This window comes from Equus asinus, chromosome 26 (assembly GCF_041296235.1).
Source record: "Equus asinus isolate D_3611 breed Donkey chromosome 26, EquAss-T2T_v2, whole genome shotgun sequence".
Taxonomy (NCBI): Eukaryota; Metazoa; Chordata; class Mammalia; order Perissodactyla; family Equidae; genus Equus; species Equus asinus.
In genome coordinates, this window is record NC_091815.1 from 18,479,764 (window position 1) to 18,492,066 (window position 12,303).

At 45.8% G+C, this 12,303-nt stretch overlaps 1 protein-coding gene across 1 annotated transcript in view; it reads left to right on the forward strand.

Moving 5' to 3' along the window:
• The first annotated feature begins 1,411 nt into the window (after positions 1 to 1,411).
• GPATCH1 (G-patch domain containing 1) overlaps positions 1,412 to 12,303 on the forward strand; it is a 38,906-nt gene continuing 28,014 nt past the window's right edge. Inside the window, exons 1-7 of the mRNA XM_044759240.2 lie at positions 1,412 to 1,556; positions 6,463 to 6,597; positions 8,823 to 8,908; positions 10,200 to 10,360; positions 10,984 to 11,081; positions 11,605 to 11,663; positions 12,054 to 12,296. Coding sequence (XP_044615175.2) covers positions 1,484 to 1,556; positions 6,463 to 6,597; positions 8,823 to 8,908; positions 10,200 to 10,360; positions 10,984 to 11,081; positions 11,605 to 11,663; positions 12,054 to 12,296 — 855 coding nt within the window. The 5' untranslated portion in view covers positions 1,412 to 1,483. The remainder of the gene's footprint in view (positions 1,557 to 6,462; positions 6,598 to 8,822; positions 8,909 to 10,199; positions 10,361 to 10,983; positions 11,082 to 11,604; positions 11,664 to 12,053; positions 12,297 to 12,303) is intronic.

Consider the following 12,303-nt stretch of genomic DNA (forward strand, 5'->3'; position numbering starts at 1 on the left):
CATTTTAGGGGCTTTGTTTCTTTCTTTTTTTTTTTTTAAACAAACTCTTCTTTTTGAAGTCATGTACCATGACTTGTTTAACTAGTTATTCATTCTTTTTTTCAAAATTATTTATTGAGTGCTTACTATATGCCAAGCACTGCTGTAGGTTCTGAGGATACAGCAAAGAAAAAACAAAAAATTGGCCCAAATCTACATCCTTGTGGAGCTTATGTTTCAAGAGGGAGAGAAAGACACAATAAATAAGGAAATCAAATCATATATTTGTGTATCAAAGGTGTACTAACGGTGATTAAGGGCTGTGGAAGAATATAGGGTAAGGGGGGTAGGGAGTGTAGCAGATAGGGATTGTTTTTAAAATCGGGAGAGAAGGCTTCGCTGAGAAAGCAACCTTTGAGCAGAGACCTGAAGGAGGCGAAGCAATGAGTCATGTGGTTTCTGGGCAAGAACATTCCAAGCGGAGGGACAGTGAATGCTAAGGCCTTGAGGTCCGAGTGTGCTTAGAGACCTCAAACAACAGTCCCACTGGCAGAGGTTCTGATTCAGGAGGCCCGGGGGGTGGCTGGGAGGGACACCTTACATCCTAGTGACTCTGACTCACACAGCCTTCTCACCCTCATTTTGAAAACGTGGGTTTCCAGATCTGCTTTTCCTCTCAGCCTCACCCCTTATGAGCTACGCTTCATTTTTCTCTTGTGTAAAAAGGAGTTTCGGGGTGGGATAACAGTACCCCATTTGACAGCTGTTGGTTTCTTTAGGTTCAATAAGGGGGCCTCAGCGTCCCCCACACGGCCTCGCAGCAGCCTTTGGCTTGTCTGCTTGCTTTTTCTTCACCTTTTCTCTTGGCTTTCTTTGTCTTTTCAGTTCTTTCCTTTTCTCTTCTTCTCTAGCTTTATTCCTGTTTTCCTCCTCTCCCCTTTACTGCTTTCTTTCTCTCCTTTTCTTTTATTCTCTTCTTTCTTTATTTTTCTCTTTGACCAAGTGTCCCGAGCTCCATGTGCCTTCATGTCCATGTGCCTTCACCATGGGCATCAGGGTTGCGTGTCTGTGAGTCCTTCCACAGGTCTGGACGGGGACTCCACTAATGCAGGGACGGAGGGGAGCAGTGTCTGCTGGCAGGGGAAGGGGAGCTGGGGCCAGGGACCAAAGGGGCGGTGGGCAGATATCTGCTGTCTCTTCACGAAGAACTCGCCCTTCGGCCGGACGTGGCTTCCAGCTTCTCGCAGGTGCTTCCCCCTGACCGGCTGAGCGGAGCTAGGACGGGATGTCGTGGTGCCAAAGCCTCCGAGGCAACTCCTGCCCGAGTCCGCCTCCCACAAGCCGAGTCTGAGAACCCCCAGACGCCGAGGCACGCCGGGTGGGGTGGGCACATCCCTGGACAGCCGCTGAGAACATCGCTTCCGTTCGCGGAGGAGAAAGAGCAGAAGGCTTTTGGCCCGTCGAGGCCTCCGTAGCGAGGGGGCGGGGCCCGACACGGAGCAGGATGGCGGCGCAGGACAGTGACAGCGACGAGGACTTGGTCAGCTATGGGACCGGCCTGGAGCCCCTGGAAGAAGGTGCGGACCAGATTGGCCGCTGGGCCCTACGGAAAACAAGCCGAGGGTTCAGGATTCTGGGCAAAGATGGACAACCCTGTGCCAGGCCTCGGCTGGCCCGGGGAAAAGCTGCGGGCGCTGGGAACAGCGACGAGATAGGCGTGCGCCGTGCTTTCGGGATGCTCGCATTTTGAAGGGACGGATGAAAGACCCGGAGGGATGGGAAATAGAAAGATGACAAACAGGCTCGTGAGAGAGTGGGGGCATGGTGAGGCAGTACCTTCCCTAGGAGAGGACGTTTGAGCTCAGACCTGAAACAGAGGAAGGAACCAGCCATATGAAGATCTGGGGGAAGAGCATTCAGGCAGAGGGAACAGCAAGTGCAAAGGCTCTGAAGTCGGAGCCAGTTTGGCAAACTGAGGGACAGGCAGGAGTGGTGTGGGTGGAGCAGAGGGCACCAGAGAGAGACTGCAAGAAGATGATGTCAGAGGGGGAGGCAGGGGTTGGATCTTACTTGGTATGGGAAGGGAGTTTGGATTTTGTACTAAGTGTAGGAGAGTCATTGGGCGGGGTAGGGGGGCCACACAAGGGAGGGATGTATATTTTAGAGATTATTCCGTCCTCGAATTTGAGAATAGGCCGGTTGGGGGTGAGCAAGAGTGAAGCAGGGAGATTAGCAAAAAGAGGTCTGGAGATGATGGTGGCTTGGACTGGAGTGTTAGCAGGGATGGTGGTAAGTAGTAGTCTGAGGTGAGATAGACTTTGAAAGCAGAGCTGACCAGACTTGCTGGTGGAATGTGGAGGTGAGGGCAAGGTGAAGTAAGGTGCTCTCCCATGTTTCTGGTCTGGTCCCCATAATGACTTAATTTGTTCAGCAAAGTATGTATGGAGTGCCCAATAAGGGCTGACGGCAGGGCTAGCCTTGTGGGAAAGACAGAGGAAGCATGGTGAGCCAGGAGTTATGTGCAGATCTCCTGTTGGTGGGGTCTTTTTTTTCCCACCTTGACCATGTCCTGTCAGGTTCATTGTACTTCTCCTGGGACATTGCCACTGATTACCCTCTTATTCCCTCCAGGCGGGTCTAATCATTAGAAACTTCTGCCAGATCCTGGCCCTGCTTCTACCCTTTGCTTACAAAAGACAGAGAAATGTTAGTCTCTTGACATCTTCTTATGTGTTTGAAGACAGCCCTTGCATTTCCTCTAAGACATCTGTGTACCACACTCCACATGCTCAGTTCTCTAATAAATTCCATTTAAAGTCCCCTTAACTGTAATGTGTCAGAGCCTTTCTCCAAGTATGGGACCAGAGTGTGGGTAGAGCAGGGCCATTACTAGCATGTCCTTCATTCTAGGCTATGCTTCTTTAATACAACCTAAGATCACATTAGCTTTATTGGCAAACGCATCACCCCATGATCTCAGAGAACTTGTTGACAAAGATCCTTTATATGAGGAGTTTCAGATCTAGTTGAGAGCAAAAGTACAAGGTTCACAGGTGCGAAAGTGTGTGATGTAGAAGATAGCCTATGTGGACTAACAGGGAAAGCTGGGAAGGCAGGATGGGGTGCCTCGCACAGTGCTTAGACTTTAGATATGCAGGAAGAAGGCAAGAGTTACACATGCATGAGTGGAGGTTGTTACAGCTGTTAGGCAGCTGTTCATGTCTTTCCTATATTTCTGGTCTCACAGTTGTTTGCCTGTGAACTCACTTAAGTCATCAACCATTTGACCTATATTTTCCTAATTCTTCCTGCTTTGATGGCTTGCAAAATCTGAAATGAAGCTGCGTGGTTTAACCATGCTTTTGAAGTGGAAGGAAGGGACATTTGATTTATAGACTTTTTTTTTTTCCCTAGCCTAAATTCATTCTTTAACTTCTCAGTATTAGAAGTTTTTGAGGATTGAGTCACTGTTTCCTAAGCACTTTGAAGTTTAAATGCACTCTGACTACATTTTACGATATACTAGACCAATAATCACTTTTACTTCCTTCTTTGAAGTTTTGGTGACAGGTTAGACAAACATTGGTAGAGGAGGGACTCCACCATTTAATTAAAGTTGCTAGCCCTGACAGAAAGGTTTATTGGTTAAAAGACAGTGGTCAAACTGTCACCCATACTCCCATGGGCCCTTTGGCTTTGAAGGAAGGAGGCACTAGTACTTATCTACTCTTTCCTTAGACACTTCCACTTGGCTCTAGAATTCTCCTCTTCTCTAGCTCCTCCTGTACCCGGATTAATTGTAGCATTATTTTTCTCCTCCTTGATGCTGTGACTCTCCCACTGAAAATTACCTGTGGCTCCCATCACCCACACGCCACAGACCCTGCAGCACCGTGTTCAGGGCCCTCTGCACTGTCTGCCCTTCTGGTTCGGTCTTCCACTCCTTCCCTGGCCTCCAGTCAGGCTAGACTACTTTCTCACAACATTGGACAGCGCCCTTTTAGACCTCCTGTTTACTGATGGAGTTAGTGCCTCTGTTGGGAATTGTGTCCCTGTCTGCAGCTGTCAGATTCTGCTCGTGCCTGGGGTGACTGCGGTGTTGTGGTCCTTGCACATTGTCGGAAGAGTTCCTCCATGCGCAGGTCTCCTCTGCTGGGCTCTGAGCATTCTGGGAACAGGGACAAAGGTGGGTTTAGTTTTCCACACCCAGGGTCTAGGACAGGGCTGCTTCCGTGGTGAGGCCCTCACTATCCTTTTGATCAGGGAACCAGTGAGGAACAGTATGGGTGGCATCCCTGGCTTGGAGGCAGAAATGAGATCTGATTTCAGCTTTGTGCTTATTAGCTGTGAACTGTAGAGCAGTTACTTAATCAGAGCATCCTTATCAGGGTGTGATAAATGAGATAATAAGTGGGAAAGGAAGGGATTAGTTGTTATTAGTGGTAATAATTGTAACAGGGCCTGGCTGAAATGCCGCCTCCTCCCTGGAGTTTTCCCATGCTGTGGTTAGAGGTGGTGCCCCCACTTTGGAGCCCTGTGGGACCTAGTCGGCCACGCTGGTCGGCCACCATCGTCTGCCGCCATGTAGTTGTCTGTGGATCTTATCTCCCTTTGCAGACCAGGAGCACTTGAGAACAGAGCAAGAACAGCACCTACCACTGGCAGGACCTGTCCTCTCTCACCTTAACACAGTGCTTCTCAACTAGGGATGATGTTGCACCACAGGGGACATTTGGCAATGTCTGGAGACTTTTTTTGTTGTCATGCTGTGGTGGGGCTATGCTACTGGCATCTAGTGTTACAGGCCAGGGATGCTGCTAAACATCCTACACTGCACAAGACAGTCCCCCACCACGAAGAATTATCCAGCACAAACTGTCAATAGTGCCAAGATTGAGAAAGAAGCCCCCCTTAGCCAGGAATCATGCTGGGTGCACGTGCAGTGATGGCATGTGTGCTGTGCTTCTGAGAAATGGTGAAGATCTTTGATTCTGGGACCCAAGTTACAATTAACTTCTTTAGAGTGAAGGGAAATTGTAGCTGATATTAACTGAGCTTCGCTGTGGCTGGGCAGTGTGTTCAGCTCTCTGCACGTGGTATTTAACCCTCGTGCCACCCTACCAGGTAGGCTCTGTTATAACCCTCATTTTGCAGCTGTGGAGGCTGAGGCTTAGAGAGATCAAGTAACTTGTCCAAGATCACAAAGCTAGCAAGTAGTCAGGGAGCGGGATTTGAATCCAGTCTCCAGGTCTTCAGAACCTGAGCTCTGGACTACCCTGCTGTGGGTTATACTCTAGAAATGCCCCAAAAACTTCACAAGCTGTAAGTGAGACTTTAGGACTCTGAGGCTGGAAGTTCCTTCACTTTTTGTTCTGTCTTCCAAAAGTAGGAACTGGCTTAATCATTGAAGTAACCGGTACACATGGACTTCAGGGTATATCTTACCTACTGCATATAATAGTAAGGGCAGCAATAGCAGCTAGTACTTTAAAAGTATTTATTGTATATCCCTCTTCTTGCTGAGAGACCTTATCTCATTTAATTTGCATAACAACTCTTATGAAATAGCTGTTACTATTACTGTCATCCCCATTTTACAGGTGAGGAAATCGAAGCACAAAGGGGTTAAATTTACCAAGGTCCCAGTGCCAGTAAAGGTGGAGTTGGCCTTACACTCCAGAGCACTGTGACTCTCAACCCCGTGTCCTTAGCAACTGTATAACTTGCTTTCTGCACTGAGTAGTTGAAAATAACTTGATGGTTACTTTTTATTTTATGTATATTCAGAATTTTGAATTGGAGTTGATAAAATTAGGCAGTAATTTGTGTCATAGTACCTGAAACATTACACTGAAGGAATTTTTAGGCTAGGCTGAAATGTATTCAATCCCTTTTTGTTTGTGTAATGTAGTAACCCAGCCCTTTTAACAAAGTAGGAAAAGAAACAAGTTTAAATAGTAGTAACTATGGAATCAGGAGATTCCCAGAAATAAAGAAACTCTTAAGATATGGGGGAAATGGGCAATACCAAAGGAAAGATTCTGGAGTTGGGGATGCCGTGAAGTTCCAGATGAGATAGAGAAGTGTTGCTTCTGTCGCAAAGCTCTGCACGCCGTGTGCCATCCCAGCAAGTTGCCTCCTTCAGCACCAGCAGAGTTCAGCTCTATTTGCACCCTCACCCCCAATGTAATTTGGTTTTCATAATGTAATTTAGTGGGAAAAGCAGGCCATTTCCTAAAATATATTTCTAATATAAATAAGAAATATTTATAGTTATCTTAGAACTATAAAGAAGCTTGATAAAACGTATTGTTTTTTAAACTATATAAGCTAGTAGAGTCTAGGAATAATAACAATTAAAATTTTCATATTTGAAGTTACAAAAAGTGAACAATTCATTATGTTTAAGAAATAACGTTTTTCCTAAATTTTTTCTAACCCACCATCCATTTCTCTCTTTCTCATTCAAAATGTTTTTTTCAGGTGAAAGACCAAAGAAACCAATTCCTCTTCAGGATCAGACTGTCAGAGATGAAAAGGGAAGGTATAAACGATTTCACGGAGCCTTCAGTGGTGGTTTCTCTGCTGGGTACTTCAATACTGTTGGCTCGAAAGAAGGTATGATTTTCCTACTTACAGCTGTGATATTGCTAAAGCCAAGGATTGAATATCATAAGGCCCCTCTCTGCTTTAAAAAACCTTCTTCTTTAAACATTTTAGCACATACACTGTAGTCTTTTGAGTTCTTTGAATGTTTGGTATGTTTCCAGAGTCAACTTATGTGTTATTCATCGATTACAACTATCGGTGAAAGAGTTTTCGTTCACTTTTAAAAAAATAGATACATCCTAACGAGATGATTAAGTGATGATAATGCCTTCCGTTTTGTATTGCATCTTGCCATGCACACAGTGCTGTCACACGGGTTCGCTGAGCAATCCTCATCTCCCCCAACTCGGTGACTAACGAGGGCAGGTAGCAGGTAGCACCGCTGGCCTGTAGATGAGGCCACTGAGGGTAAGAGCTGCTGCTCTTGTCAGTACGTGCTCTCAACCTGGAGAAAAAGCCATTAGACTCTTCACATTATGCAATATAATAAATTCTGTATGGTTTAAAGTATGTGTGTTTTTTAATGTTTTATCGTAGAAACTGGAAGAAAAATGGCCGATACATGTCAGATGTGAATGGAAGGTGATTAACTCATGTAGCAATTATTCAGAACAGGATGGGGCAGATCTTTTACGAATATTTAGAAAGCAGTACACAACAACAGTAGTAAAATAAAGATGGAAAGCAATGCAAGGAGGAAAAAAAAGCCACGTAAAAACAATAGTTGGGGTAAATAAGATGGCTAAAGTTCAATATTCAGAATGCATAAACATCAGTGCACTGAGCAAATGGTCGAAGTATTTGAACAGTTTGCTCCAGAGGAGGTAGAAATGCTGTGTGGAATATTCAGCCTTATTATTAAGAAAAGCAGATTAAGGTAACTAAGGCACTGTTAAAATAGCACACTTAAAATGTTAAAAATGACAGTAGGGTTTGTGCCTAAAGAAGTACGCTAATACATTACTGATTGTTACAACTATGGCTGTGCTGTGTATTATGATTGAAAAGTGAGCCCAGCTCAAATGATTAGTCAGGTAGGCTGTGACATGTTAATACAATGAAATATCTCTTTGCCGTTAGGAGTGACAGATTCAGAGACTGTGCAGAAATAGGGCAAAGACTATAGAAATCTGAAGTGGAGGGAGGTGCTGCGCCCAGGGTATTGCCCAGGAGGGCAGATCCTCACTCTCCTGGGCTATCTCCCAGGTTGGCCGAGAAGCCTACTCCACCCACCAGCCAAAGCAGATGTACCCCACACTTCTCAGCTCCTCAGGATTCTTGTAGGAAACTTGTCACTCTCAGAGAAAACTAAACAAGTTTATCTGTAGAGGGTTACAGAGACATTTCACCTCCATTTCACTACATTTCTCTTGAGGTGCAGCACATGCTTGGTGACCATGGATGGGGGACAGGGGTGCTGGTTACAGGACTCAGATGTTTGATGGAATTGAGGGCCTGCTGTGGCCATTACTGCCCTTAGACTAGCCAGGTTGAGTCCTTGGGGCAGGGCACCCTTAACGTTGCCTGCATTGCTTCTGTGACTTGCTCTTCAGCCATCCTTTCATGGCTGAGTAATGCACCTGGACATATTGTTTCTTTGATATGTTAATACGATAGTGTAGGTTGCTGTCCTGCTGGTCTCTGGCTGTTCTGGCCTTTTAAGGTGACCTTGCATCTTCCTGCTCGGCTCTACTTGTGTTCCTTTCACAGTTTAGCTTTCAATGTATAATTTGATTGTTCTTGGTTCCAAATTCTTATGGGGAAACCTCACTGTATCCACTAAGTTCTGACAGCAGATATGGGGCTTTGAGGATTAATAAGAAGTTTGTGTCGGGGCTGGCCTGGTGGCGCAGTGGTTAAGTGTGCACGTTCTGCTTCGGCGGCCTGGGGTTCGCTGGTTTGGATCCCGGGTACAGACCTACGCACCGCGTGTCAAGCCATGCTGTGGCAGGCGTCCCACATATAAAGTAGAGGAAGATGGGCACGGATGTTAGCTCAGGGCCAGTCTTCCTCAGCAAAAAGAAGAGGATTGGCAGCAGATGTTAGCTCAGGGCTAATCTTCTCCAAAAAAAAAGTTTGTGTGGAATAATTATGTCTATATGAGCAGTGAGATGGGAAGCAGGTAAGAGTTTGTAGTTATTGGGGGTTTCAAGTCCATATGTGTTATTTAATTATTTAGTTATAAACTGAAATACTGTCTAGGATTATAACATTCTAAACTCTCTTCTTTGAAGGATGGACACCCTCGTCCTTCGTGTCTTCACGACAGAACAGAGCAGACAGATCTGTTCTTGGTCCTGAAGATTTTATGGATGAAGAGGTGGGTGTGCAAAACTTTAATTACCAGTTAGCTGGTGGGACGTGCGTGGTTGGTTTTTGTAATACCTTCTCTCTCCCTCGAAAGTTGTGTACAATTTCCTCTTTGTTTATAAGGCCTTATCTTTTAGGTATTTGGACTACAGTGCCTTGCACATCAATGGATCTCCTTGACAGGAGTAGCGTCTGATGCTGGGGCCAGTTTCTAAAGTCAGAAGTGCAAGGGGAAAATCACGTATAGGCAAATTTACTTGAAAAAGCTCCGGGTGTCCCCAGTGCGGCCTCCATGGTGCCGCGTTGCAGCCTTCCACAGTGACTCATGCCAGTGCCCTTTAGGGGACACTGAGTAACCAGACTGGAGACAGGAGTCAAAGGGAGTCACGTGCAGGCCTCTGGGCACATCGTGAAAACATCCTGAGACTGCCAACTTCTTGGTGGGGCTTCCAAAGTGGCCCCACAGCCTGCAGGGTGTGCTCCGTTTTGTTTTAAAATTAAACCTCTGTTACCTTAAAGCCTAGTCATGGATTCGTTTATGATAAAGATTAATTAAAAGACTTCTATCAGCATGCTGTAGGCTGTGGGTCAGAGGCTTGCCCTTCCTATTTGACTAGTGTAATCTGTGAGGAAGATTATCTCGTGTAATAGGAAGCCCAGGTGTGAGTGAGGCCCCATGCCCTCTCCTCTCAGCCACCTTCTGCGTGTCAGCTTGTTCTTATACTAGCTGTCCTCGGGGTTGCAGGGTGGCTGCAGTAGTTCTAAGTGGCCCATCCAGGGCGACATTATCCAGTGGAAAGAGGACTTTCTTCATGGTATCTTGAGAGCAAGGAAACTATTCACATAAATCCTGCAGTGGATTTTCCCTCACATCTGCTTGAGCAAATGGTTTTAAATGCCCCTTCTTAAAGCAGTCCCTGGCAAGGAAAATGGGATGAAAATGACCGGCTTAGGTAAGCCATGAACCTCCACTCCCTAACCCTACTCCCGCCTCAGCACACACACGGATCCTTGCTGCCTGTGACTCTAAGATTTGCCACTTCGACTGACCTTTGAAATATTGTCCGAGAAGAGCACGGTGCTTACTTCCTGTCTTCCTAGGCTTCACAGAGTTGCCACTGTCATGTCCCTGTCCTTAGCTCATGTGAGGGTTCCAGAGTCAGTGTGTAGTCAGCCACTCCACTGATTCCTAACTCAATTTTATTGTTTAACTTTTTTTTTGAAGAAATAAAGCTATGTGATATATCATGTTTAGTCACTTTCCAAATAATGTAAGTAATTCTGTTTGAATTTTTTTTAAGGATCTTAGTGAATTTGGGATAGCGCCTAAAGCAATTGTTACCACAGATGATTTTGCTTCTAAAACCAAAGACAGAATACGAGAAAAAGCCAGGCAGTTAGCAGCTGCTACTGCCCCTATTCCTGGAGCCACGCTGCTTGATGACCTCATAACACCAGCAAAGTGAGAAGAATTTAATTCTGACTTTTCTGATCTTGGCATCACTGCTTTGCATATATATGATAATCTTCCTTACAGAATTTTGGTTGCAAGTAGGAGAAGCCCTTAGCCTAGCTGGAGTGCAGAAAGGGGTTTTGTTGAAAGGATCTTGCACTGTTATTGCACGGGGTGTTCTAGAGCTCCCGCCACTAGCCGTGCTACTGGAGCTCATGGGGGCTGGAGAGCTGTTAGGAACTGGGCGGCTTCCCTCCCACCCCTTGCCTCCCAAGCTTTATGGGCTTTCTTTTATCTGCCCCATTCTACTCTCTTTTTCTGCAACCTTTCTTGTTCTGCTCCTGGGCATGTGGCCTAATGTGGCAGCCTCAGACCATCATGGTCCCAGGCCACATGCTTGACCATCTAGAGTCCCTATGTGCCCATTCCAAAGGCCTGGGAGAGAGGGCATCTGATCAACTTCCCCAGGTCAAGCGTGCACCCCAAAACCAGTCAGCCGTGGCTGGAACGGCAGGGCCATGCAGTTCTGATATGGATCGGGGAAAGGGCTCAGGCAGGAAGTGGGCTGCGTATTCCCTACTGTTCTCTAGTGTTACAAAAAGAAATTCACTTTCAATGCCTTGATGTCCTAGATTATCTGTTGGTTTTGAATTGCTAAGAAAAATGGGCTGGAAGGAAGGACAAGGAATTGGTCCTCGAGTAAAGAGAAGACCACGCCGACAAAAACCTGGTGTGTATATTGATTGTCATTAATTCTACGGCATACTTTTTAATGATCGTGTGTTTCTAGAAATAAAGTTGCTGGGTCAAGTGGTATGCATGTATTTTAAGGTTTTTTTGTGTGTAATGTGCAATAGCTTTCCAGAAGAATTGTCCTAGTTTACACTCCCACCAGCATCATATGAAAGTTCTTCCTTCCTACCTTTACCACAACTGTGTTCTAGTTTAACACGATTGCTTGCTATCTATTCCTCGCCCTTGGTCTCCCCAGCCAAACTGTGGACTCTTGGAAGGAGCAATAATTTCTTTGGGGTTCTTTGTGGAGCTGGAGCAGTAGTGGTTCCTCACGGAGCACATTATTCCCTGAGTGTGGGTGGGGAAGGGGCTGGTGGAAAGCAGTTCCCGAGTGATCAGTCTCTGACGCTAAAGCTGTCGCACCTTTTACAAGCAGAGCCATGTCCCTCTGAAGACTGTCCGTCAGCTCTCTTTATACTTAGTCACTCATGACTAATGCCTTGCAATCTCCTTTCTAGATCCCGGACTAAAAGTCTACGGCTGTGCCTTACCCCCCGGAGGCTCTGAAGGGTCTGAGGTATCGTATGGATGACTGACTGTCAATTTGGTACAGTAGCATCTGTTACTTCATGAATGTGAAATGTTAGGATTGGAAACAATTTTAGAATTCAGTCGGATCCCATTACAATGAAATACCCACACCCTAAAACCATCCTCCTCTGTCAGATAATGTATTTAACATCCTGCCAGCACCATAGGGATCCCAAGTCAGTCTGTTCAGATTCTTGAAATGGAGTTGTTTCCGTTAATATCATTTGTTCAGGGACTTGATTTAGTCATTTGTAATGCGTAAATGAAAGTTTGCTGGTTGTTCTGTTTGGAATTAATCACTGCCTTTGAAATCAGTATGTTACAGGCTGACTCTATGCCAGGCAGTGACTCACCTTCATTCTACTGTGTAAAATAGGACGAAGATGATGACTACCTGCCAGAAAATGTCACCTTTGCACCCAAAGATGTCACACCTGTGGATTTCACACCCAAAGATAATGTGCACGGACTGGCATACAAGGGCCTGGATCCCCGCCAAGCGCTGTTTGGGACCTCGGGAGAACATTTTAACCTTTTCGGTGAGGGACCTGAGGGGGCCAGCAATCTTCTTGGAGATATTGGAGTGAATAAAGGAAGAAAATTGGGAATTTCAGGCCAGGTAAAAG